Source organism: Phlebotomus argentipes, unplaced genomic scaffold (genome assembly GCF_947086385.1).
Source record: "Phlebotomus argentipes unplaced genomic scaffold, Phlebotomus argentipes genome assembly contig_2, whole genome shotgun sequence".
Lineage (NCBI taxonomy): Eukaryota > Metazoa > Arthropoda > Insecta > Diptera > Psychodidae > Phlebotomus > Phlebotomus argentipes.
In genome coordinates, this window is record NW_026776162.1 from 8,269,749 (window position 1) to 8,294,822 (window position 25,074).

General features: G+C 42.8%; 1 protein-coding gene across 3 annotated transcripts in view; it reads right to left on the reverse strand.

Annotated features, from left to right (window-relative positions):
• LOC132264989 (neurogenic locus protein delta) overlaps window positions 1-24,671 on the reverse strand; it is a 29,103-nt gene extending 4,432 nt beyond the window's left edge. The window contains exons 1-6 of one of the 3 annotated variants that reach the window (XM_059765358.1): window positions 24,390-24,671; window positions 24,046-24,226; window positions 17,948-18,253; window positions 15,093-15,156; window positions 8,464-8,712; window positions 3,055-3,115 (exon numbers count right to left, since the gene is read on the reverse strand). In XM_059765358.1, the coding sequence (XP_059621341.1) occupies window positions 3,055-3,115; window positions 8,464-8,712; window positions 15,093-15,156; window positions 17,948-18,253; window positions 24,046-24,105 (740 nt within the window). In that variant the 5' untranslated portion in view covers window positions 24,106-24,226; window positions 24,390-24,671. The other 2 variants (XM_059765360.1, XM_059765357.1) reach the window with 2 other exon arrangements.
• Between the last annotated feature and the right edge of the window lie 403 nt (window positions 24,672-25,074).

Sequence of the window (25,074 nt, forward strand, 5' to 3'; positions counted from 1 at the left end):
ATTCCCACAGTTCATTGAAGAGGCACTTTTCCATCCTTGCCTCTATTAAATTCATGAGCCAGCCCATCACATGTGAGTCGCACTCCCAATAATCCACACGAATATCTCATATTCATTCATGGAATTTCAACGTGGAAGACTCACTCAAGAACTGTGCAGCTGATTGTTGTAATTTCCCTGCTCTATCCATCGCGCTGTGGCGAAAAGCACTGGGTTGCTTCGCGGGTTCGTGAGCTGCTTTTCACACTTATTGCTAAATCATATGACTTTTTGGTAAAAATTTCATCTCGGACCGTTTCTAGACAGTTTAACTGCCACTGCAACTGTCAACAGTGTCAAAATATCAAGATGTCTGCTTTCTAACCAAAGTCTGATAGACAAACTATCGAAATGGAGTCCAGAACACATTGAAAACTTAGAAATTAGGCTAGTTTTCCTGAACATTCTAATATTGATTTCAATTCTAGGTATTTTCCTAGGTTTCTAGGCTCCTGATCCTTCTACATTTCTTCTAGGCATCTTGTTGTATTCCACGGAATATTGATTTAATCTACTCATAACTTGTTCCAATTAACTGATTAACTGTCACCTTAACTGTCAAAAGTGTCAAAATATCAAGATGTCTGCTTTCTAACCAAAGTCTGATAGTCAAACTGTCAAAACGGAGTGCAGAACACATTGTAAACTTGGGAATTGAACCAGATCTTTTGGGTTTTCTTTCAGAAATCTTGTTGTTTTCTGTGGAATCTCGATTTAATGGAGATAACTTGTCTCAGAGATCATTAAAGTGTTAAGAAGCTAAAGAAAGTTGGCTGATTAACTGTCAGAATATCAAGATGTCTGCTTTCTAGACAAACACAGTTTTGAACATGTTCAGATCTTGGAAATTAGACCATTTCATCACAGTTTCTTCGAGAAATCTTGCTGTATTCTGCGGAACCTTGATAACTCACATTCGCCACGCACTTCTTGGGCAACCGCGAGGGCCTCTCGATATGTTGGCAAAAGAGGAAGGGAGTGTTGAGCGCGCTTGGAGAAATATTAGAAACGGATGGAGCGCTAATGTGGTGTTGCTTTCAATTTAAATTAGTCTCAAATTAACGACACACAGAGCTCACAAATTATCCCAGCAACCCCACAAAATCACGTATTAGGGTCATTGGCGTGTCGCCGAAGGAGTTCACAGCGTCTCGAAAAATTGGCAATTGTAATTGGACAAGAAGAGTGTCTTCCTCTCAATTTGTATGCATAACTTGGGATGTGATTTTTTGCACCTCTCGCGAGCTCCCACCGTTTTGCCCATTGTGACGCGCTCATCGGCATTCAGGCAACACCCGCGATCGATTTAATCATGATCGCACGGCGTTTTGTCATCATGATCATCAAATGTGTGTATGTTGCATCACACAGTTTCTTTTATGATGTCCTCCACGCAGCCTTTCGCATCGCATCTTTTGCATAACACACAATCTCGCTTGTCTCGCAACGTGAAAAAGATCAACTCCAATGCCTAATGCCTCAGAGGGTTTTGAATTACAATGACGCGACAATGGCACAGTGTTATTGTTGTGACAAAACTCTATGATGTCTGATGATGATTGACTCTCATCAGTGCGCGCCGTGGTGAGAAAGAAAGTCACACGGCGCGCGAGACTCACCAAAATTCTTTGTGCTCTGCGCGCGTCTCACTCTCAATCAAAACCACACTCGCGGGCTCAGGTTAATAGAATGCTGAATTTGATCTGTCGCGATAAAGAGCACTTGAGTGATCTCCGCCTCGGAGTTGAGCCCACGAGATTCCATCACGATCCAGAGAGGAGAAATGATCCGGGGAGATCGAGTGAAGATCACTAATTGCCGTCAAAATATTTAACAATTGCCCGCGCGATCGTGTGTCTTTCTATGTCCCGCGAGTGACTATTTGGACAATAAGAGTTGTCCAGTGCGCTCTGTACACACACGATCACTCCTCATACCTCAACTTCAGGCATCCGCTGGCGAACGAAGGCGAGGAGAGAAGAGAGTCTTAAAATTTCCGATGGATAATGCGCTAACACGTGAAAAATGCTGTATAAGGGAGTTTGTGGCCAAGTGAGACTCTCCGTGGGAAAGACTTTGAGAAGAGGCGTGTCGATCGCTTCGTATCGCGCCGCGCAATTTAATAAGCTCTGATTTTATTGGGAAACCTACACGCCACAATTTATTCCTCATATTTTCCCTCTTCACTCGCGCACACACCATTTCGCTGTGATAAACAGCCATTCTCTCCCCCCACACAGCATTTCGGGGAGAAAGCCAAAGGGGGAGATAAGATGCCTCGAGACACCTTTGAACGCCTTTCTTAATTATTTACACAGATTTCTGTTGGGAATTTCTTGTTATGTCCTCGGAAAAAAGCCTTAGAAATGCTCTAATCAAATTGTGAGGTTAAGAAATTGGCTTAAAAAGGATTCTTGGACTAATTTTTGATTCTTTTAAACTCATTTTCAGAGTGAATATAGCGAATATCACAATATTTCTAATAGATAATCAAGCTAAATTTGTCTGAAATGATATTTTTGAGGTTATTATTGACTCTTAAGCTGTTTCTCACTTCCGAAATTCAATCAATCTGAAGATTTTGTTTAGAAAAAGACTAATATTCCCAGCTTAAACACCAATTTGATGCTTTTTAGGGTTATTAAATCATCAGAATCTGTTTGAAATCAAAAACATAACCTCAAAAAAGCAATAAACTTGATTTTTCTAAGCAAAACAAGTTAGAAAATGTCTCAATTTGTTGCAATAGAAGCTCTAGAAGAGATGGCAAAAGCTGTACACCACTTCGGACCATGATATTCACCCCTTGGGAAGTTTCTCAACTGATCAATTTCTCTCAAACTTCAGAGAGAGAGAGATTTTTTAATTAAATTTTGAAGACTGCGCGATCAGAAATCCAATTGAGCAGTGGCAAGAACTTTCGGATTGCCATTAATTCTGCTGGGCTTTCCGGGTCAGCAGGCCAGTGAGAGATCACGGGCTGTTGGAGAGTGATACAGAACAATTAATACTTACACGCATTGATTCGGCACCGTGCAGTGTCCGTGCTGCTCATCACAGCCTGGCAGGCATCGAGCTGGAATTAAGAGAAAGAGAGAAAGACATTGGTTAGTTTGATGGGAACTGTGTGCAGAGGAGATCGATAAATTTTTCCTAATGCTTCCACTCCCAAAATGCGGGCCGCGCGGATTAAAATATCAAACATTTTTCGCACACACATCAGTGGCCAATGAACCTGAGGCGCGCGGAACCTGAGAATCTTCCGTGTGCACGCGGTTTAAATGTCCCCCCATCAGATCGGAAATTGACTGTTTACGAGTGTGTCTGTACCAAAAAAGCGAGGAGAGTAATTAATTGGAATGCGTCTGCCACGTGCAGCAGCTGCACTTCAACCATCAAATATATTGGCAACACATTCGCAGCAAAACAACCATTTTCCACACGAACGCACATCAGCAGAGTGTCTCGATGGCAAAGAGGGCCAAATAATAAATATTTGTGCACTCCCGGCCACAGGACATTCGATGTTTATTTCCCTCTGGGAGCTTTTTTGTCGCACTCTCTGTGCTCTTCATGTCTTCAATTCGCCGTGGCAAAAACCGCGCGACGTCGCATGAAAGTTACTTCAGTGGAAAGTCCATCGATCGATCGCCACCAGCTGTCCCCTCATTGACGACGCGCGCCGATTAAGAACACGTACCATCCTGAACATGCCTCTTTTTCCGCGGAAGACAGGCCAAAGTAATTAATTAATGCTGCGGTGACTCTTTTTCGGACCTGCACTTTGTCAAATTTCCCAATCGCACCTCTGCAAGATTGTGCATCTGCTGTTTTGCGGCGCATTTGCATGCACAATGACACTCTTCGGCCGTGCAATTAGATTCCTTCTACGCTCGCTCATCGCCAAAGCCACCCTTTCGTGCCCCTTGTGCCCCTCGTGCCCTATGGGAGTGCACAGAACACACAGGCCACAAATTAGAGGCGCACACAAGAGCCAACACATCGCCGAGGGGGAGAGAATGTGGCCAGAAGAGGTGTACAAGTCAAATATTCGCTTCCTGAACACTCACTTGACTGTCATTCTGCATCGCCACGTGTCTTAATCTCACCCAAGTCGCGATCTTAATTGACCACAGACAGAAAATTGTAGCAGAAGCGCTGAGGAAGTGTACAGATTTCATCACAAATCTGTCCCCCTTGCCATATTTCGCCTCTGTCACGCTCTCTGACTGGCCAAAGAGTGGCGGGAAAGAATTAACATTCATGTTTCCACGTTGCCTTATCACCGCGGAGAATCAGTAATCGATTTGATGTTTAAATTTCCTCAACATCACTTCTCAATCGACAGGAAGGCGAAGCTGGCAAAAAAAACTCTTCTCTGCCATGGGAGACTCGCGAAATATCTTGATGGGGTTAATCCCCAAATTACTGTGGTTTATGCAAATGCGCGCGCTGTGAGTCACACAAGACACACACACACACACACACACAGATCTTGAGAACCAGGAGGACCTTCGGGTCAATTGCCATCAATTAATAGAATGCCGAATGAGATGGAATACAAAATCCCTGGATTCGCTTTACGCGCGCAGAGACGAATTGCATAAAGTGCCATTCGACAAAAGGCATTCGCTAAGGTCTTGAGAGACTTCTTGAGAGACACACAAATATTGGGAATAGAGGCGACGAAGAAGAGAAGGTAAGAAATTAATGAAATTGTTTCCACATTCAAATTGATTGTTCCCACCATTTGTGTGCGCAGTTTTGGGTGCTGAGCTTCTCTCTTTTTTGCTCCTCCTCATCATCATCGTCGTCGTCAATACAGTGAAAATTTTTATGTACAACTCTTGGGACTTGAGATTGAAGGTATATTCCTGTTCTATGTCTCTCCATCTCTTCGCTGGTACAACACACAGAACATGTCTTATTTGAGTGCCAACTTAGCATTTCCAGACCGAAGAGACACACAAATGCTGCACGAGAGATGCGCGATGGAATTCCAGAGAAAAAAGGATTAATTTCGGAGGATTTGAGTTATGACTGCATGGAAAAAAGGGAGCTCTCAGCTTCCCATGGACCCGATAGAGAAACTCCACGGCATTTATCACAGAGCAATGAGAGTGGCATTAGTCAAATATCCCTCTCTCTCTCTCGCTCTTTATCTCCTTCGCGGTCCATCGCAGTCACACACAGAGTTTCGAGACACACAGAGAGCCAAAGTGGGATAATAAAAAGGCGCACATGATAGCCGTGAAGCTCTTGTGTGAGTGTTGGCCAAAGGAAAAAAATCCCACTGGCTCAGGCTACATTCCAACTTGCTTAGCTAGACGGTTTTCTATTTCATCCGCCGCCCGCCGCCCGCTCGCCGGGGGAAAATGTTAAAATTTCAGAAAGTTCTGCACACTATGGGCACCTGTCACCCGATCGGCGCGCACTCGAATTCCACTCTCTGGGTCACATGGAGTGAGGCTCTCTTAAGTAATTGCACCGCGCGAATCACCGCCGCGAACAAGACACCGCGACTTTTCTCCATATTTAGCCACCAGAGAGCCTCGCAATGCGTTTGCATTCCGCCCAAAATACACACAATGCAAATCGCCCGGAATGCCAGCAATTCACCTCATGAGCTCCGCAACTTCCACGTAATTGATTGAATACATAAATTATCGCCCGGCCGAAATGAGATCGCACTGCAAATCTATCCGCTCAAGTCCCATTTCGCCATTACCTGATAAATGGGCAAGTTTGTCGGGCTCAAAGTCAAGCCTCTGAGGCTCAAATTAATGGGAAAATGTCTTTGAATCGATACTTTTCTTCCCATGAAAGTCCATGACGTTCAATGATAATAATAACGATATTAATTGCTTGAAATTCCGCTTTTCTGACACAATTTCTTCTCAGATTGTATGTAAAAAATGGAAATTGCACGGAATTCTTATCGATAAATGTCGAAAAACACAAGAATTTCATCGTGAATGAAAGTTAGTGGGAAAAATCTCTCAGAAAAAGCCATTAAAATGGGAAGAAATAATTCTTTTATGGAATAAATAATTCACTCTTGAGCATATTTTTGTTCTAAAATAGCAAATAATGCCTAAAATATTGTGAAATACTTTCTATTTCATTAGAAAAGTCATTTATTACGAAGAAATTCACAATTTTTCAGCATAAAAAAGACACTTTTCTTATAAAAAACTGTGTTTCAATGTGAAGAAAGAATTGTTTTATGAGACAAATTTGTCAATTTTGAGTTCATCTTCAATCTAAAGTTGAAAAAGATGCTTAAAATTGTCCCAAATATTTTCTATTTCACTAGAAAGTATCTTAAAAGTGCCTCAAAAACATTTATTAGTAAGAAATTTACAATTTCTCAGCATAAAAAAGATACTTTTCTCATGAAATCTTCACTTAAAGTGTGATTCTCTGCGTCTTAATGAGAAGAAATCAATATTTTATGAGACAAATGTGTTCTAAAATTGCAAATAATGCCTAAAATATTCCCTTTTCCCATCCAAAAATTGCTTCGAAGTCACTCAAACACATTTAAGTCACAAAATTGTTATGAAATAATCCTTTGATTCGACAAATAAATGCACTTTCGAATGGAAATTGACAAAATACATCTTAAAATAATCCCATTTTTGACCCAAAATGTCGCTTAAAACCATCATAATCTCAACTGCAGCGAACATTTCCCGGTTGATTCCGCAATGTAAAAGAGAAATCATGTGCTTTGGCTTGATTGGCAGGACTTTCCTGTCCTTAATCTCACGCATGAATTAACAATTCAGCTCACTTCCCGCGCGACACCTTGTAATTTCGTATGGAAATCAGTGATCCATATCAAGAGATTTGTCTCTCAACGTCGGATAAAATGTGTCCCCGGATCGATAGAGAATGTCCCAAGGGTCTTTTTGGGCATGTTTTTTACCCTTATCATGCGCCTCATTCATATCTGCTGCCCTCGGAGGCGTTCACAACGCCATCTTGGCAGCTACCTAAGTGTGTGCGCAGCTTCTGGCGTGGGAAGAAACACTACAAATCTGCCCCGAAAAAGAGCCAAAAAGCAAAGAGAGAGAGAAAAAAGGCAGAGAGATGATGAAGATCAAAAACGGATGGACGGAAACCTGTGTTTGCGAGGATATATTTATAATTTTTCATGCTATATACACACACCCGAGAAACCCTAAACGCCTCGCCATCATCTCGTCTTGTGTCTTTCTTCTCTTCTCTCTCTTCTCAGCCCAAAACTTTGCACGCACTTCGTGGTTGATGGCTTTGTGTGTGCAAAAATTCTATAAATTGCCCCAATTGGGGCCTTTCTTGCGTCTTCCTTTCTTCACCATTGTGGAGATTTCGCCTTGCGGAATTGACTTGTGTGTCTCCGCGTGTGCATTATAAATTCGAAACTTGAATATAATTTCCATTTGTGGCAGCTTTTCTCGGGCCATTTTTGTGAATGAATCCGCGAATCGGGGAAAATATATAGAAGAGTGTCTTTTGACAGTGGCTTTAACGATCTTCAACACCGATCGCATCTCATAAATATTCCTGCACAAATGATCGCCACGAATGATCCAATCTTCTCCCTCGACGGAACACTTTGCAACAATTACGGCATTTCTCTTAATTTTCACGTTTCCCACACGCCAAGGCGCGTCCCTTAACGAGATCACAGCAGCTCCGTGTGCATCTCATGAGAGCAATAATTAAAAGTTCTGAAGTCCCCACATCTGCCTTGGGTGGCGCGGCATTTAAATCTCTCAAAATAAAACGCGCGTCTTTACGGTGCAGCTTCGCTCTTTCTTCTGTCTCTTCTCCAACTCTTCTCTTGTTGGCATCGCCATTTAACACGTGAATCAATGATACACTTATTCCAAACAGAGTCAACATCTCGCGAGACGAAAGGAGACACCATAAAAAGACGATACGTTTAGGAGAGACAGTAAAACATCCAAATAACGATGCTGAATTTTTTCCCAAGAAAATACACACAAACACAAGCACAGCTAATCTCAATGATACGCTCCATCGTCATTTGATCATTGTTTGACCGGCAGCGGCGAAAAAAACCGCCAGCGTAACAGTGCTCCCGATTACAAGTGTAACTGATTTATTGCACTTAATCTCCGCAAGAGAGACTTAAGTAGTCAATTGAGCATGCGTGAATTTCTTATGGCAAATAGTCGCTTCATTAATCACCGAAAAAAAAAGCCGCGCGCTTGTTTCACAGCGCAATTTGGACGCGCGTCTCTGGACATCATTTCCAGATCATCTCTCCTCAGTTGGGCGGCCGCGCAATTGGGGGGGAAAAATTATAGACTCGCGAGATGCGCTGTTGTGGAATTTACGGTTCTTCCTCCAATTGGAGCATGACTTCTTCGGCCGCGGCCGTCTTAATGAGGGCGTCGGGATTGTACTTACGCTTCGTGCAGTAGTCGCCCTGCCAGCCGGACAGGCACACAATGCCGCCCGTGGCCGAGCAGGTGTAGTGGCCGAACTGGTCGTCGCGCGGGCGGCACAGGTTGGCGCAGCCCGTCCCGTAGTAGTGGGCGTCGCACGTCACCCGGAAGTCGTACTGGATCGTCGTGTACACGGACTCATGCTTGTCCTCCGTCCAGTTGGACGACACGTCCAGCACTCTCTGGATGGACAGTCGCGAGATCAGAATGCCTGCAACACAACAGAGAGCGATTAGGATCGTCCTGAGTCAAAAAGTGAGGTTATGAAGTCACTTAAATAGATCTTATTCAACTTATTCTGCTTCTTTCAATGGCAAAATTAGAGAAAATCATATTGATTTTGCCTGAAAATGCCTAGAAAACTGTTTTAAAGTAGAAAAAACACAATTTTTCAAACTCAAACTCATATTTTTGAGGTTATGTTTGACTTTAAAACAGATTTCAATGCTGAACTTCAAGTATTTCTCAGTTTTTTGAGCGCAAATTGCTGAATTGTGCCAAAAAGTGAAACTATTTAAAGTTTTCTGATGTTTTTAGCCACTAAATCTGCTTGAAGTTCTGCACATAACCTCAAAAATGAGCAAAAATAAACTTAATCTGATTCTTTCAGTGGACAAAATAGAGAAAATCACATTGATTTTGTCTGAAAATGTGTAGAAAACTGTTTTAAAGTAGAAAAAAACACAATTTTTCAAAATTGAAGTCATATTTTTGAGGTTATGTTTGACTTTTAAACAGATTTAGATGCTAAACTTCTGGAATTTTCTATTCTTTGAGCGCAAATTGCTGAATTCAGCCAAAAAGTGAAACTATTTTACATTTTCTGATGTTTTTTAGGCACTAAATCTGTTTTAAGTTCTTCACATAACCTCAAAAATGAGCAAAAATAAACTTAATCTGATTCTTTCAGTGGACAAAATAGAGAAAATCATATTGATTTTGCCTGAAAATGTCTAGAAAACTGTTTTAAAGTAGAAAAAAACACAATTTTTCAAAATTGAAGTCATATTTTTGAGGTTATGTTTGACTTTTAAACAAATTTAGATGCTAAACTTCTGGAATTTTCTATTCTTTGAGCGCAAATTGCTGAATTCAGCCAAAAAGTGAAATTATTTCACGTTTTCTGATGTTTTTTAGCCACTAAATCTGCTTGAAGTTCTTCACATAACCTCAAAAAGGAGCAAAATGGGACTTAATCTGATCGAAAAGAACAATTTGCAGACCAATTCCACGTTCTTCCACCGCTGTACACCACTTCTCACCACAATATCTTCCCCTCGATCGTCCATTTGAATTTCTAATTTCAGATCAAGAGTGAAAAGCCCATAATGGAATGGAGTGAGATGGAAGAGGAAGCGCTAATTAATTGTGTTGTGGCCGCGAGAGGGTAAAAAATCACTGCCAAAATGATCTCTCTCGGAGATGATGATGGCGAAAAAATGGCACGGCATTTGGAGTGCAAGAAATGGCCGGAGAAATTCGCGAATGTTGGGAAAGAATGGGGCGAAAGAGGAGAGCCCGAAAAGAGTGCAGGTGTTTCCAGGACAGGTTCTATCTTCTCACTCCCCGAAAGAAGAAACACTTATTAATGCCACAAGACATGCACGAATTTTTAATGCCAAAAGCATATTTCATTTTATGTAATTTCTTTCCTCATCGCGCCGAGGCTCTGGTGTGTGTTTGTGTCTTTGACATCTCTTAGAAGAGATTTCAAGAAAAACATCAAGCGCGCGATGTGCGCGAGAAGGAGGCAAAAAGGCCCAGTCGAAGATCCATGATCTTGATCATGATGGAAGCTCAGGCATCATTAATGATCGTCTTGAAATTAATTAAATTTTTTCGGACATGGAAATGGCCAGATAAAAACTTCACCTTGAATTTAGAGTTATAACTTCTTCTTCTCTTTCTCTCTCTCAAAGACGCCACACACTCGCGCGCATCACAATGCCTTAATGGTTCATCATCATCTGTATATTGTGGAAAACTATTAAAGTTCATAAAATCAGGCGTTCCCTTAACGACTGCCCGGCATTTCGCGCACACAGTCTTTTGGGGCGATTGTAATTAACGCCGCGGCGAAGGAGAAACAATATGGCGCAGAATCGAGAGATGAACAGCAATCAAGAAGCAGAACCGCCTCAACCTATTGTCGGTTCGGAGTTGTATAGCTCAATTGAATTTCTATTTCGTCCTTTCCCAGAATTCCGCACGGATCCTTCCTTCCTCAGGTACAATTTCTGCGCTCAATCGCTGTAATTCTCCCAAATCGCATTCTTTTGCATTTCTCAGGCCTTTTTCTGCTGCAATTCAGAATCGCTCTCTCAGAGTTATTTCACCTGAGAGACTTTTTGCTCCCTTCTTCTGGCATTTTCCTTCTTTTTTTTTCTCCTCCTCTTCTGAAGAAGTCACATATCACCAGAAGTCTCGGGTCCATAAGTGTTTCTCCATCGGCTGTATTTAGAGACTGTGTCTTAAGAACGCTGTAAAATTGTTTTTTGCGCACCATATGATAAAAAGCCTCCCGAAACTGCAATAAATCCCTGTCCGACAACATAACAACCAAGGCAAATTCCTCGCATGAGAGAGAAATTGAGGAGAGATTCTCGTGGAGAAGAGAATTTCGGTGCAAAAGGGCAAATTGATCGCATTCGTCCAGGAATTCATTCACATTCAATCCTCTTATGATGGTCAATCCTTTGGCACTGGCGTGTGAGATTGACTCATTCAGAAGCCACGGCGAACGTCCTCGGAAAGACCTAATGAGCAGCCCCTGGGCAAGAACCTGGCGCACCGGCGAACGCGGAGGCCAAGAAGAGGTGGAAGATTGCCGGGGCGAGGGAGTGAAATCCAATTTGTGGAATGCACCTCTTCGCCATACATCTTCACACATTGGTCACAATTCACTCTCCTTCTCACTTCCCGCGCAGCCAAAGTCCGCGATATGCGCGGATAAAGTGAAGTGAATCTCCTTATATTTAAAGAAGGGTGAGAGATTGTGTTAAGCACGCCAATCTGCCTCTCTCTCTTTCTCTCTATTTCACGATTCTCTGTCTGCGCCAAGGGGGAGATATTGAGCAATCTCAACACTTTCCTGAACTTTGCTTGCAAAATAACACCCGAAAAACCATCGATTTTCGTGTTTTTAGCGATGATTTAAGGATTTACACTCAAGAATTTGAGAAATTTTACAAAATTAGCAAAGAAAATCAGGTTTTAAAGCCAAAAATAACCTCAAAAATGTCATTTCAGACCAAAAAAGCACTTGTACACTTTAAAATGTTAATTGTAAACTTAATTTTGTCTTTGAAAAGAGCACAAAAAGCTCAGTAATGATTTCTTAAGTGAAATCTTTCAATAAATAGCGACTAAAAACTCGAGAAAATTCAAAATGCTTTCCATTATGACTGAATAACATCCAAAAACCATCAATTTTCGTGTTTTTTGCTCATTAATATTCCAACTTCTTATCAAATTTAGGCATTTATACTGAAGAAATCGCAAAATTTAGCCAATTTATCAATGAAAATCGGGTTTCAAAGTCAAAGAAAAGTGACAAAAAGAGATGAAACGTTAATTGTAAACTTAATTTTGCCTTCGAAAAGAACTCAACAAACTCAGTAAAGTTTTGAAACTTGAGAAAATTCACAAAGAATACTTTTAAGGACCATTTTCAAGGTGGATATTTGTGCAAAATTGACTCTTAATCTCACAATTTACTCCAAATTCTTCAAGGAATCTGTAAGAAAGCCTTTTGAACGCTAATTGTGGAGATTTCAGACAACTATCTCCCCCTTGGCGAGCGTCCATCACAATGGAATGCCATCGTCTGAAGGCTTCGGCGTGGGGAAATTATCGAAATTGTACTGCTGAGCATTTCCTAGGATCATTGCATTGGCCAAGAGTGAGTTTTCGGGCAGGGAAAACATCTGCCCAACCGGTCGACAAGAGTGGTCATCATCGAAAATTTCCATCGGCAAGCATATCATCAAGAGTCTCTCACTCACTGAGAGAATGCTGTCCAATTTTGATCAATTTCTTCTCGCTTTCTTTCATAAAAGCCACTCCGTGGTCGCAAATTAACATTACACGCATTCCAATGCTTGCGCTGCAGCACGACAAAAGGAAGGGTGTATTTAAAAAATTCCACTCTGATCGCATTTCCATGTTGAGTTTTCTCGCTGGTGACATTTCACCATCACAGCTTGCCGAAAAAAAAAACCACCTCGAGGAATTCGTTCTGATTAATATTTCTGCACTGTACATCTGCGCTGGGCAGGAGAAGATGAACGGGGACAGCACACGGGGAGAGATTGACAAAGAAACGTGTCCTTTTCAGCATCCCTGGCATTCACGGTGCGATTGTTCATGCCGGAGATTTCTTTGGACGCAGAGAGAGAGAGAGAGACCTTAAGGTCAAGCTGAACATACAAAACGCGAAAGAAACGCCTGGACGAGCATTGAGAACACAACCAAAAACACCCATCAGGGGGGAAGCCAAGGTTAGGCCTCTGCAAGAAGTCTTGAGTTTCTCTGGCGCAGAGCAAAAAAAAACTCTTTTTGCTTGTTCGCAGCAGAATTCGCAGGCAAGAGAGAGAGAGATTCGAAAAACAGCCCCGAGGATGCGATGGGAAATAGAGGTCATTGGAATCTCTCTCTTCAACCATCCCCGCGAGGCCTCACAGTGTCTCGTGGCACAGATTCCCTCCGCCATCGCAGACTGCTGTAATTTGTTTATTTGAAGAACCTACCACAAATTCACATGAATCCCCAAATGGTTTATATTCTTGTTTATTCCACTGCCATGTTTATTTACCATCCTCTCCAGTCATCGCGCGCGCTCTGGAGGCGCGAGAGTGTGACTTAATTGGGTCTCAGCGCACATTCCCAGGGAGACAATACCAATAATTGTGCCCCCTTTTTGGGTGGGCAAACCGCGCTGATGGATATTGCCCATGAATTGTAAAGAGGGGCGAATCAGTGCTCAGAAACATGAGACGATGATTCACATTTGGGAATCCCTGCAGAGGTGAATTGTGTCAACACCGAATCCTCACACTAACGAGGGGTGGAAAGTGAGAAATAAGGGCACAAATCTGTAATTTCTGCCTTCATTCTAACCGTCCTTTCGTGTCTCAGGAAACTTCAGAGCATTAAAGAATCATTCAGACACTCGAGAATGGAATTTTGCTTGTGTATTCTTGATAAATAAGCTTTGTTTCACAGGGAAAATCCTGTTTTTCACGCAGATGGAGAAGAAATATCATTTTGACATATATGGAGGGAAATGTATCCACAGAAGTGATCTACACATAGGAAAAACAATCTGACAGAAAAGTCTTTTCGTTTCGGAGATATTTGATAAAATGTGGTGAAAAATCGGTGAATTTTTTACCACGTTAAGCAGAAAAGATCATTTTTGAGCAACAAGAAGTGATCTAAAATTCCCACAATGTTTTACAAAGTAGTAGATAATTTCAGTGGCTATCATTTGAGCCCAATTTGGGGAAAATCCGTGGAAAATTGGGCGAGATATAAGCACATATGGAAAATAGTCTGATGACTCAATAGTGTTATAAATGAATAAAAATATTTTAATTAACAACAAAATTAATTCACACTTTTGTGTTGAACAAAATTAGAGCTAATAATGAATATAAATTTGTGGTTTTTCAGAAGTGGCACAAAAGGGGAGAATTTGTATTCTCTATTAAAATACTTTAATTCAATAATTTCATAAATATTAATCAAAATTTGCATTAAATAATCTATTCAAGGAAGTTCTGAAAGGTTTTACAAATGAAATCATGCCAAGAAGTGGCCTAAAATTCAATATATATGCAAGAATAAGGAGAGAAAGACATCTCAAGAAGCTGTAGAAGTGACTAAATTTGTCCCCTAAACATGCAAAACCACAAACATTTGTGAGCAATCTCGTCGTCTTTGCGACATTTTGGAGAATCTCGTCACTCGGCAACACTCGACATTTGATCATGTGGCGGAGGAAGAAGTGAATAAAACCTCTTCGCCAAAGATTACCGAAGAGGAGTGAGGAAAAAATTGGGATTCAAGTTGTTTACCGCTTCCGGTCGGTGGTATACTCGAAAACATTTGATATACGGAGCGTTTCTTCACTGGTTGTGTGCGTGTCTTTCGGGCGAAGCGAGTGTGGAAAAAGAAGAATCAACGCAACACTGCACAGAAAGCGAACACAAGACGACCGGAAGTGTGAGGAAGCGGGCAAAAAATGTGTCTTCATCCCCACAGGAGGTTTGCCTCTTTTTTTCTTTTGCTCTTTGCCTGCCCACGGAGAGAAGTCGCGTCTTTGGGGAACTTTCCAGAGAGGGTGTCAATTTTCAAAACACACCACATCAGTCGAGATATCTGTGAGTCTGAGACAGGAAGAGAATGAGGCAATCAAGGACCAACAATAGCCGCTATTGTCGTGCTCACAGAACCGGAAACACCACAGTGACAACCACGAATTCTTGTCACTGTGCTTCTTCCCCCTCAGGGAAATTCCACAACGTCTTATCTTACTGCTTCTCTTACACCAGAGAAATGATAGAAAGAATGGAATTAATTCAGACTTACCAGGTGATCTTGTTATCGTCTCATTAGTGTCATGCCATGCTTCCACAATTAATGTGAATGTACCCTGGAAAACAAGGAGAAGAGAGAGAGTGCCTTTTAGTTATATGTATTTTTCTCTCTGCCTCCCAAGAAAGCCCGCGCGCCTAACCGTAAATTGGATGTGGGCATCAAATTGGGAGAGAGAAGTTTTGTGCGCGCGCGTCTTTTTGGTCATGTTGGTCATGTGTCAATAAAAATTTCAAGCAACGTCAATCGCTCACACAGAGCGCATTGTCTCTCAAGTCCACTTTTCTTGGCCCATCTCCGGCATTTCAGACATTCTTGGGCCTCATGTGGGTGACAGATCTACTTAATTATTCCCTTCTCTCCCCCACAGATGCGCCTTTATGCGCTCTGTGCGCACCTTTTCCTGCGCACGGCGCAGGGAGAAACCAATTAAGCTCTTTCGGACCGATTAAAAAATTCTGCACGCACTTTGGCAGAACATCTTCTTGGAATTTTAAAGCCATGCATCTCACTTGCATTCGCCGTCTTGATCCCTTCGAATTGATAACCGAGCGCGCGCTAATGAAGGGAAATTGCACCCGCGAAGAGACACATTGATTGTCCCTCATCGACAAAGCGCCCAATTGATTTCGATTTCATTCATAACCACACAAACCCGACAAAGACTTGTGCTGTTGTTGCTCCACAATTGCAAGAGAACATCTCTGTCTCTCCCACTCACCATTTGTCATGGACTAATATTGGAGCATCTCTCTCTTGAGCATTTTCTTTCGCCAAGCGCACATTATGCGATGGTGTTCTTCTTCAGGAGGATTCAATTGCACGGCAAATTCTCACCAAAGCGTTAAAGAAGAACACAATGTCTGGCTTTTTTGTCACGCATCGTTTCAATATATAATGACGACTTTTTCCACCATCCATCCTCTCTCTTTCCTCCCTCCCCACCCTTTCATACATATATACACAATCCGCGCGCAAGTATGTAACAATCTTCGAACCGCGCACATTGTGTTCTTTTCGCGAGATGCACATACCATCGGCGCTGTGGTGCTTAAGGAGAGGGAGTCGTCGCTCGGCAGACACAAGAATTCCCCAGCAAGAGACTCGCAAGAGATGTTTGAATATGGACAATTGGATGTAACAATATTATAACTGCAATCGTGACGGTGATTTATGAGCTTAATACGTGAATTATGTTCAATGGCTAGGTTAAATAGTTTAGCAATTGTTGCCATTTTTTCTCCCTCATCTTCTTCTTCTCTCTCTCTCTCTGTTCGGATGTATTCAAGAGAGACCAACTAATTTCACTCTTAAGCCACGTCTTTAAGTCGTCTTTGTGCTCCTTAATTCTGCCCTCAATGGAATCTCTCTTCATTGAGAGATTCAACAAATGCGCACACAGAGTCTGATGTTTGACAATTTTTGCCCCCAAATCTAGGAATTCGCCTTGAGAACTCCCATCGGCAAAAGTCAACATCATTAGCATTTTGCAGATATTCTGTCCCTCCTTTCACGACAATCCAACTCTCCTCGCAAGCTCATGAATTGTGCCAATGCTGTAATGTCAAATATTGAAGCATTCAGAAACAGTGTATTCTTCAGCGAAGCCACACCAAATATTTTCCATCACTCAAAACTGATTTTCAGCGTCTTGGCGAATGGCAAATAAGCACAAGTGAGAGAGAGAGAGAGAGAGAGATTCTCTGACCCCGAAAGCCAAGTTTCCTCGCATTTGTGCGCTAACGGTTCGGAATCACTTGTCATAATCATTGGGATATTTCTGTTTGGTGGTGATCGATGAGGGTTGATCACCACCAGCGCAAAGTCTCGCTGAAAAATTCGTTACACTCTTCGCCGCATCCCTCTTTTCCCTCTCTCTGTGCGCAACTCCGCGTGGAAATCTCCCTTTGTGCGCACACACAGAGAGGGTGAAGTCTGGCAAAAACACGCGCGCGCAACTCAAGTGAGACCCCCTCGATTCGACCCTGCCCTAAAGTAACACGGTGCACAACCTGAACGGCAGATGTTTCTTGTCGTTTTTCACTCCACACACACTCAACATCACCCAACATTGCATTCGCAGTTTCAGTTTCGTTTGCCTCTTTTTTCCAAAAGGTGCATTTTCCCTTCGCCAAACAAGGGGGAGACATTCAGATCTGCACTGCTGTACAATTCAGCGCGTAAGTCTTGGGAAAAGTGAGAAATTACACTTTAAAAACTTCTTGGGAAACTCATCAGCTCACTTTTCAACACAATGTAACGAATTTTAGACAAATTGAGTGACTAAAAACCGTCCAAAAGCGCTAAGTTTGCGCCTAATAGAAACTTAACCTCAAAAATGTTAATTTTGAGCTCATTATTTAGTCGTAAATCATTGATTTCCTTCAAGATTTCTATATATAAGTCAGATTGAGTGATGAAATAACTTTTAAAATCATAAATTTTGCGTTTAACCAAACATAACCTCAAAAACATGATTTAGAAGATTGATTTTGTTCATTTTGAGCTGATTATTTAGTCGTAAAACATTTATTTCCTTCAAAATTTCATCTAACTTTGCTTTTAAAAGGTTTTTGAGTAGGATTTTCCAAGATTTCTCAATACTATTTGAGGTTATGGGTGATAAAAAACAAAGAGTCAAAACAAAAACCTTAGAATTTAGTTACTTTTCATGCTGATTAGATCAGTAATGATAAGAAAATGTTACATTTTCGGTTCATAGCCTCACAATTGATGAAGAATTCGCGCTGAAAAGCCTCAAATGAGTGCTGCAAATTGTACAGATTCCCTAAATAGTCTCCCCTTGTTGGCGAAGAGGCAGTGGAAATGGGGCAAAGACAGACACTTACCGGCCAGGCGAAGTCGAAGGGGAACTGGATGGGATTGATGAAGCCGAGCTGCTGGCTCTGCGACGTCATGTTGATGGTGTTCTCCCCAAGAACTGGGGTCATGACATCGCCGAAGGTGCACTGCGACGTGGTGTCAATCTTGGCCTGGTAGTGCTTGAGACAGACGCGAAATCGTGTCTTGCACGTTCCGATGCACTTTCCGGTCACAGAGTCCGAGCGGCCGCTGCAGCAGGCTCCGGTGTTGTCCCTGGCGTTGTCATTTCTAAAATACTTTAACCTAAGCTCAAACAGACCAGAACTTTCCACCTGCAGAGAGAGAGAGAGAGAGAGAGAGAGAGCGGTTAATGGACAGAAATTGTGCTAATAGGCACTGTTTGATTACAGAAAATTACGCACTCAATTGATTTTTCGGGGTTTAATTCTAATCCACCACTAATTCAATTAGGCACAGCGCGATGCTGTGTGAGCCTCCATATCCGCTCATGATGGAAGATTCTTTTCCCAAAAATGACTTGACACAAAAATCCATTAAAATCTCATATTAGCCATCCACATTTCGACATGATTAATGCATAAATTTTCTAATATTCCTCCATAGAATTCCCTCTCAAGCCCCAACACAGAGCCATGTGAGTGAAATCATCGGGCGGTGAAAAGAAGTCTTGGAAAAAATCTCCTCAACCCAAAAGACTCCATCGCGTTAATCGTGCATCCGATGAATTGTGTGCGGCATCGAAAAAATTCTCCTCTTGCGCGTCTTAACCAATTTCACGAATATATCGGAATAAATTTTTCCTATAACATCGCGTAATTGCTATAATTATAATTAATTGAATATGTAGATTCTCTATGGTCAAACAAAGTCTCTTTCCACTCGCGCGCTAATTCGTATTAATGTGGAAAAAGTGCCGCACAGACAGAAGCGTGATTCAAAGGCATCAATTAATGGCTTGTGTGCCGGTCATTCCTCGTTACGTTTGGCGTAATTGATTTCCCGGGAAAGAGCATCAGGAGGAGCCGAAGGATTCGCAATTAACCAGAGCGCGGCTCAATCAATTGCACACGACGCGAGTCGTGACAAGATGTCAAGTGTCATCCCATTGAAAATCACCCCGTTCGCGATTGTCTCAAGCAAATGAGCACCAGCTGACACGCGGGAATGCCTTGCAAATCGCCACGCTGATAACCCACTTTCGCCCATGGACAGCCAGATTCTCTCCTTGGCCGCCGTCCAAAGCGATGCACTCGGAGAAAAAGTCCTCAATTCAGCTATTTTTAGCACCTCTTATCGCTCTATTACTGGATCTTCGGCAGACAATAAAGTGATGTGAAGCCATAAAAACCGATCCGTTTCATTTACTGAGCACACAATGAAGTGATTTGGAGATCATTCCAATTGGAATTTGAAGCAAAATGCTAAAATCTCAAGATTGAGGTTAAAAAAATCTAATTTCTTTGCTTTCTTCCCATCAAATCGGCGCGAACAAGGATAAATCGTGGTTGATCTGCGCCTTTACACACTCAAAAACTATGGATCAGCCATAATTCGTGGATGAAATGGCGCTAAAAACACTCAGAGGTTATTCTTCTTTATCGACACTAGCGACAATTTTGCTTCGTGTGTTTGGCTTTCAATTGATTTGTTTATTTTGTCTATGATTTCGTCAAAAGCGTGAAATTTTACATTACAATTGCAAAAATGGAAGATTCGCAGAAGAATTGAATGATTTTAATCACGAAATCCGCCATTTTGAGCGCGCTGCCGTTGAGAATCCCTTCAAATATCGGTTGAAACTTCGATATATCGAGGGATTAGTGGCGTAGTTCAAGCGAAAAACAGCGGGGAAATTCGGAGGACATTCTGCAGAACGTCTTCACGGGCTTTTCGCGCGAATTTTCCCAAATTCAGCAAAGAAATCTATCAATCTAGCCAGCGAGTGACTCAAATTACAGGTCGCAGTGTCTCATCAATGCCTTCGCATGCTCCATTCCGGGAATTTGTCTGAGTGTAGCGCGGATAAGTGTGACTCGCGAAGCAGAGCCACTCAAAATAGAGATACACACGGAGAGTGTTCTCAGCCGAAAAGATGCTTGAGAGATGGAGTTAATTAGAAGAAATTCCCAATAAGCACCCGAAGTAATCATGGGAGTGAAAAGACGGCAAAAAGCAATGAGTGTGTTTTTCGGTTACGCCGCGGCACGACAAATGAAAGCCCGCGCGCGTATTTTTCTTCATGTGTGTTGAGGAGGAAAAATCACATAAAATATATTTCGGAGATGCTTGTTTAAATATGTTTGTTTTTGTGGATCATCATTGTCTTCATTTTCATCTCTTTCTCCCAATATTAATGTGCCAAAATAAATATTTGACTCTCTCATATTTAACAATAAAAATTTCCTCATCTGGCTCTCCGCGTTCATCTCGTGATGAAAGCGCGTGAGCACGCGTGTCATGTGCTCAAATCCTCCTTAAAATGTGGTTTCATTCACAAGAAAGCTGATGGACTTCGTCTTGTGCAATTTTCGTCGGGCAGGATATCGTGAGAGTTGGCATTAATAATATGAAAATTATGTTCTGAACCACTTTTTTCTCGCTCGCTTCCTATCTTTTCGCGAGATTTCCGAGAGTCTTTTATCGCAGCCAAATTAACCTCAACTTCTTGCAGGGCTGCGTTTTTTTCTCACTCTCTTTCGCTTCCTCGGCAATTCGTGCAAATCTGCAGAGGATCATTTTTTAGGGCTGCGCGCCCATGTGTTGGTCGTTCCCATGATGGAACCATTTGATGGTTCTTCTTCTGGTAGCCAAGGAGAAAGAGAGAAGACGAAGAGATTGATGCCGGTTTTTGCTGGTCCTCCTTCATGTTTTGCTCCCTTTTCCGCCGATGATGGTTTTCATTGAGAAACCAAAGAGTCTCTCTCACTCCGCCAATCTCTCAAATTAATATAAAGTAGGTGCATCGAGATCATCATATTCCACCTTTTCTTGCATTCACGAGTTCGTGGACTCGCCATGGGTATTAACACCACACACGCAATCCCGCCAAGGAGGCTGTGAAGGATAATGTGGAGGGAAAATTGGCAAAAAGACCAAGCAAACATGTGCGCTGTGGCTGCTTGGCCCCCACGACGAAGAGAGTCTCAGCAATTGGCGATCGCAGGAGGAAATAAAGCAGCCGAAGCACGCAGAAAAAAAAGGATGGCAGAGAAGGAGATAAAATGATTGTATTTGAGAAGAGACTCCGAAGCATGTTTATAGACTTTTGCAATTTATGCATTCGCGATTTTGGTCTTATTTGAGAGAGTCTCTCCACAACGGAGAAGAGACTTTCCCTCCTGCCTAGGCCTCTTCCCCACAACACACATCCTCAGAGACCCGCGCGCGAGACAAGTTGAGCGATTAGAGTGTTGTTTATTGGCCTCCCCGGTATCTCTCTTGCATCAACGGCAATTTATATTGATCAGTAAAACACCAGTGATTATGAAAGTCTCTCCAGTGGAGCGAGAATGCTGAGAATCTCATGTTACCGTGCCGCGAGAGGGGCAGAAAAAAAAGTGGTTATCATTTCCGATACATCATAGAGCAATCCATGGATGTTTACACTGTGTTCCTATTTCCACTGGCAATTTCTGTCGTCTCAACATCTCTTTTCTCCTTCTTCGCCACGGAGAGACTCTCTTCTCAAGAGTCCTCCTTCGAGAGGCCACAAAATGCCTATATTTAGAGCACTTTTTCCTGCGACTCACTCAAGAGAAATTCCACCAATCTGACATCTGTCACTCCCAATAAATCTTGCGTGAAAAATCCACTCGCGGATTATTTGCTGTTAACAGCGAACAAAACCACGGATTTACACCTTAATTGGACAGCACAAATCCCCCAAGATTTCAACTCAAAACAGCCTTCAGGGCAGCGAATTGATACGGTAGAATTCATAATTATATCTTACAAGATATGAATGAAAAGTCGCATCGACTCCCTTAAGTATCGATTTCTCAATTTCTACACACAAAAAACTGGACTTATTCAGAGATGTGAATGCATTTTTGTGGTTGCAGAAAATTCAGGGACGTCGCTTTGCCAGATCTCAGAGGCTATTTCTGAGACTGCTTTGCAAAAGGAGGCGCACAAGAAGGCAAAAAGAGGAGCGCCTGAGGCAGCTTCATGTGACACAGAGTGAGATGGGTCTATAAATAGAGAAACTTTTTGAACAAATAAGTTAGCATAAGATCTCGAGACTGTTGACTTATGCCATTGAAAATCTCACACTCTCGACAAATTCCAGGCGCGCAATGCTCGAGTGGCTCAAACAAAAGAGCCTCATCGATGATCGCGGCTCTTTTCCGCGCACTGATAAAGGGTGGGCTCTTTTTGCGCGCAAGGGGGTGGGAAAATGGGCAGAAGGAGGATATCAAACTGAACACATTGTATTCCTCGTCCATTTTTCATGAGTACCGGAGACTTTTTTGCGCATATTTGTGCCCGTTTGTGAGCTGGTCGGGGGAAAAAAAGCCCCACTCGACTGTGATTTATCGATGACACCCGTAATATTTATGGCTCCCGTGGATCACAATTGAGCAATAGAGAGAGAGAGAGAGCGAGAGAGGCGCAAGTGATGAAGTAGGTGGCATAAATTATGAATTTTTAAAGCCGAAAAGGACACACAGCGAGATGAGATCAAGTGCAGAAACGAGCGCGATCTTCGCGCGATCTTAATTAGGCTTGAAAATGAGGAAATATTGACACAGAAAATTGATGCGCGGCCATTTCCCCCACCACACAATCATCTGCGTGTGTCTATTGAATAAAATTAATCGCTTGCAATTAATTATACTTTTAAAATCAATTTTTTATCATCCACAAAACTCTACATTTACATTTTATTATATACAAATAGAGACTTCTTTATTTTTGCCCAAAAAACGTGTGTTTGTCTCATTTGGGGGGCCTTTTTGCCTCAATTTTTCTCTCCCTCATCATCTTGTGCATCTCCTGTTCTCTCTCTCTCTCTCTCTCTTTCCACCTCATTCATCCGTTTTCTGAGCACACAATAAAATGGTAAAAGCATTCGATGAGCTGTGATTAGACTTCAGGGTTGGACAGTGAGTTGCGTGTGATTTTTTCACCCACGTGGACGGTGGAAATGGCCGGAAAACGCCGCCACGTGACGGTGTGACACGTGAGAGAGAGAGAGAGAGGGTGGGAATTGCCACCCACTTGTTACCCTCAAACACCCCCCCCAACGCGCCACCCTTCCACATCACGAACACCGTGTCGAAGTGTGTGGAAAATCCGCTGAGGAATTTTCCTCGCGCACACACACAGAAGAAGAAAAAAGTGACTGGAAATGACGAGCACAGCCCTGATTTGACCGGCGAATCGCATGCCGTGGGAAACAATTCCAATTCGTTCTTTTTAAAAGCAAGAAACTTCGATCACCGTTTGCGAGCGCGCCTGGCAAGCTGTGTGTTGGTGCGACCAACACAAGAGATCCGCGAGAGATGTTGCTCTGCCAGTCGCTCTCACTGGGAACACTTTCTGGTTCCAACTCTATTCATGCCTCCTCTTTGGCCGATGCTTCTTGGACACACCGTGCATTCGGAGGAGTCGTTTTTTCGTTGCCAACCATGAGGCATGTTTTATTTGCCGGGGATCAAGAGGAGTTTGTGCAGTCATGTTGCATAGGAGAGCCGCGATAATATTGCCAAGTTGTGTGTGATTTAAGCTTGCAGGGCCGGAAAAAGGCCGCGAAGATGGACTGCATAGATTTTCCCTTCGCGCAGCTCATTAGGCGCCCGATATCTTTTGCCTCAACAATTTCTCATTACATTTGTCTAGCGGAATGTTGAGACTGTTTTCTCTAGCCGAAAATTGTGCGCGCGAGCGCTCAATCACTTGTCGTGCGCGATTTCTTCGCTGCAACAATTATTAAATTCTGTACCGAAAAATCCCACACGCAAAACACAAAACGCACAGCGCGATTAGAATTAAATCTGCTGGAAAATCATGTTGCGCGACACTTGATTGCATTTCACTGACTAAATGACACTCTGCATAATCTCCAATGATCTCAATCAGCGATCACAAGTTGCACTCTTACCTGAACAACCATCGAGATGGTTAGAATCCACAGGGCTAAAGTTAAATTAATCCAATTCATCGTTGCAGACTAAGGCTGATTAATCCACAAGAAATGCCGATGAAAATGCGGTTTTTCCTCCCCCTTTCTTTAGGCACACAATTTTCTTCTTTTTTTTCTCTCCTTTCTTATATGTATTTTTCTTGTAATTTCACCAAGAGAGAGATAGAGAAGAACAGAAACTTTGAATTTTCTCCTAAAACTGCCAGCAAAAAGAAAAAAACTCTGACTTTTTTAGGATTGTTGTGGAATCACTCGCAAATTGGCCACGGAACAAAGGTATCTGAATCCATGAATTGACTCACGAGGATGCATTCTGCATCCGCAGGTCACGATCACTTGAGGTCACACGCGAGGATCACCCATCTTTCATGCACACTCGCTCTCCGCGTAATCCTTAATTATTATCCTTTTTATGGCTTCGCAATCACTCAAAGCACTCACGATACCGTCCAACACTTCTCCAGGATATCCTCGCCTCGAGTCTTGGGAAGGACTTTGGGCTTCTTCTGTGCTCAAGAGCTGACTTCTCAGGGCGAAAGACCGAGTCTCTGACGTACAGTGTAGCGCACTGAAACGACACCAAGCAACTGACGAGCGCTCGGCCGGGAAGGAGAAGCCACGGCCGCCGAGCAGCGCTTTCCCCCACCACTCGTGCGCGCACACACGCAAGAAGGGGCAGCAGTCGCCGGTCTCCGCCACGGCGCGGCGCCGCCATCGCATCGCTCGCGCCTCTTCCTTGGCCAATTACTCACCTCCGCGCGCAATTAGCCCGGAATCGCCCTAACGGCCGCGGCCCACGGAAAGCAGCCCCCAAGATCCAATTCACCCCGTCAATTCACCATAAATTGGTGGTTTTATTAATTAACTCCGCACCAGAGAGCCAATACGTGATCGGGCGCAACCGGTCGCGTGGCTTTTTGCGCGCCCCGCGCAGAATTTCGGGTCTCGCTGAGCATCGGCGGAGAGAGAGAGAAATATTTCAATTGT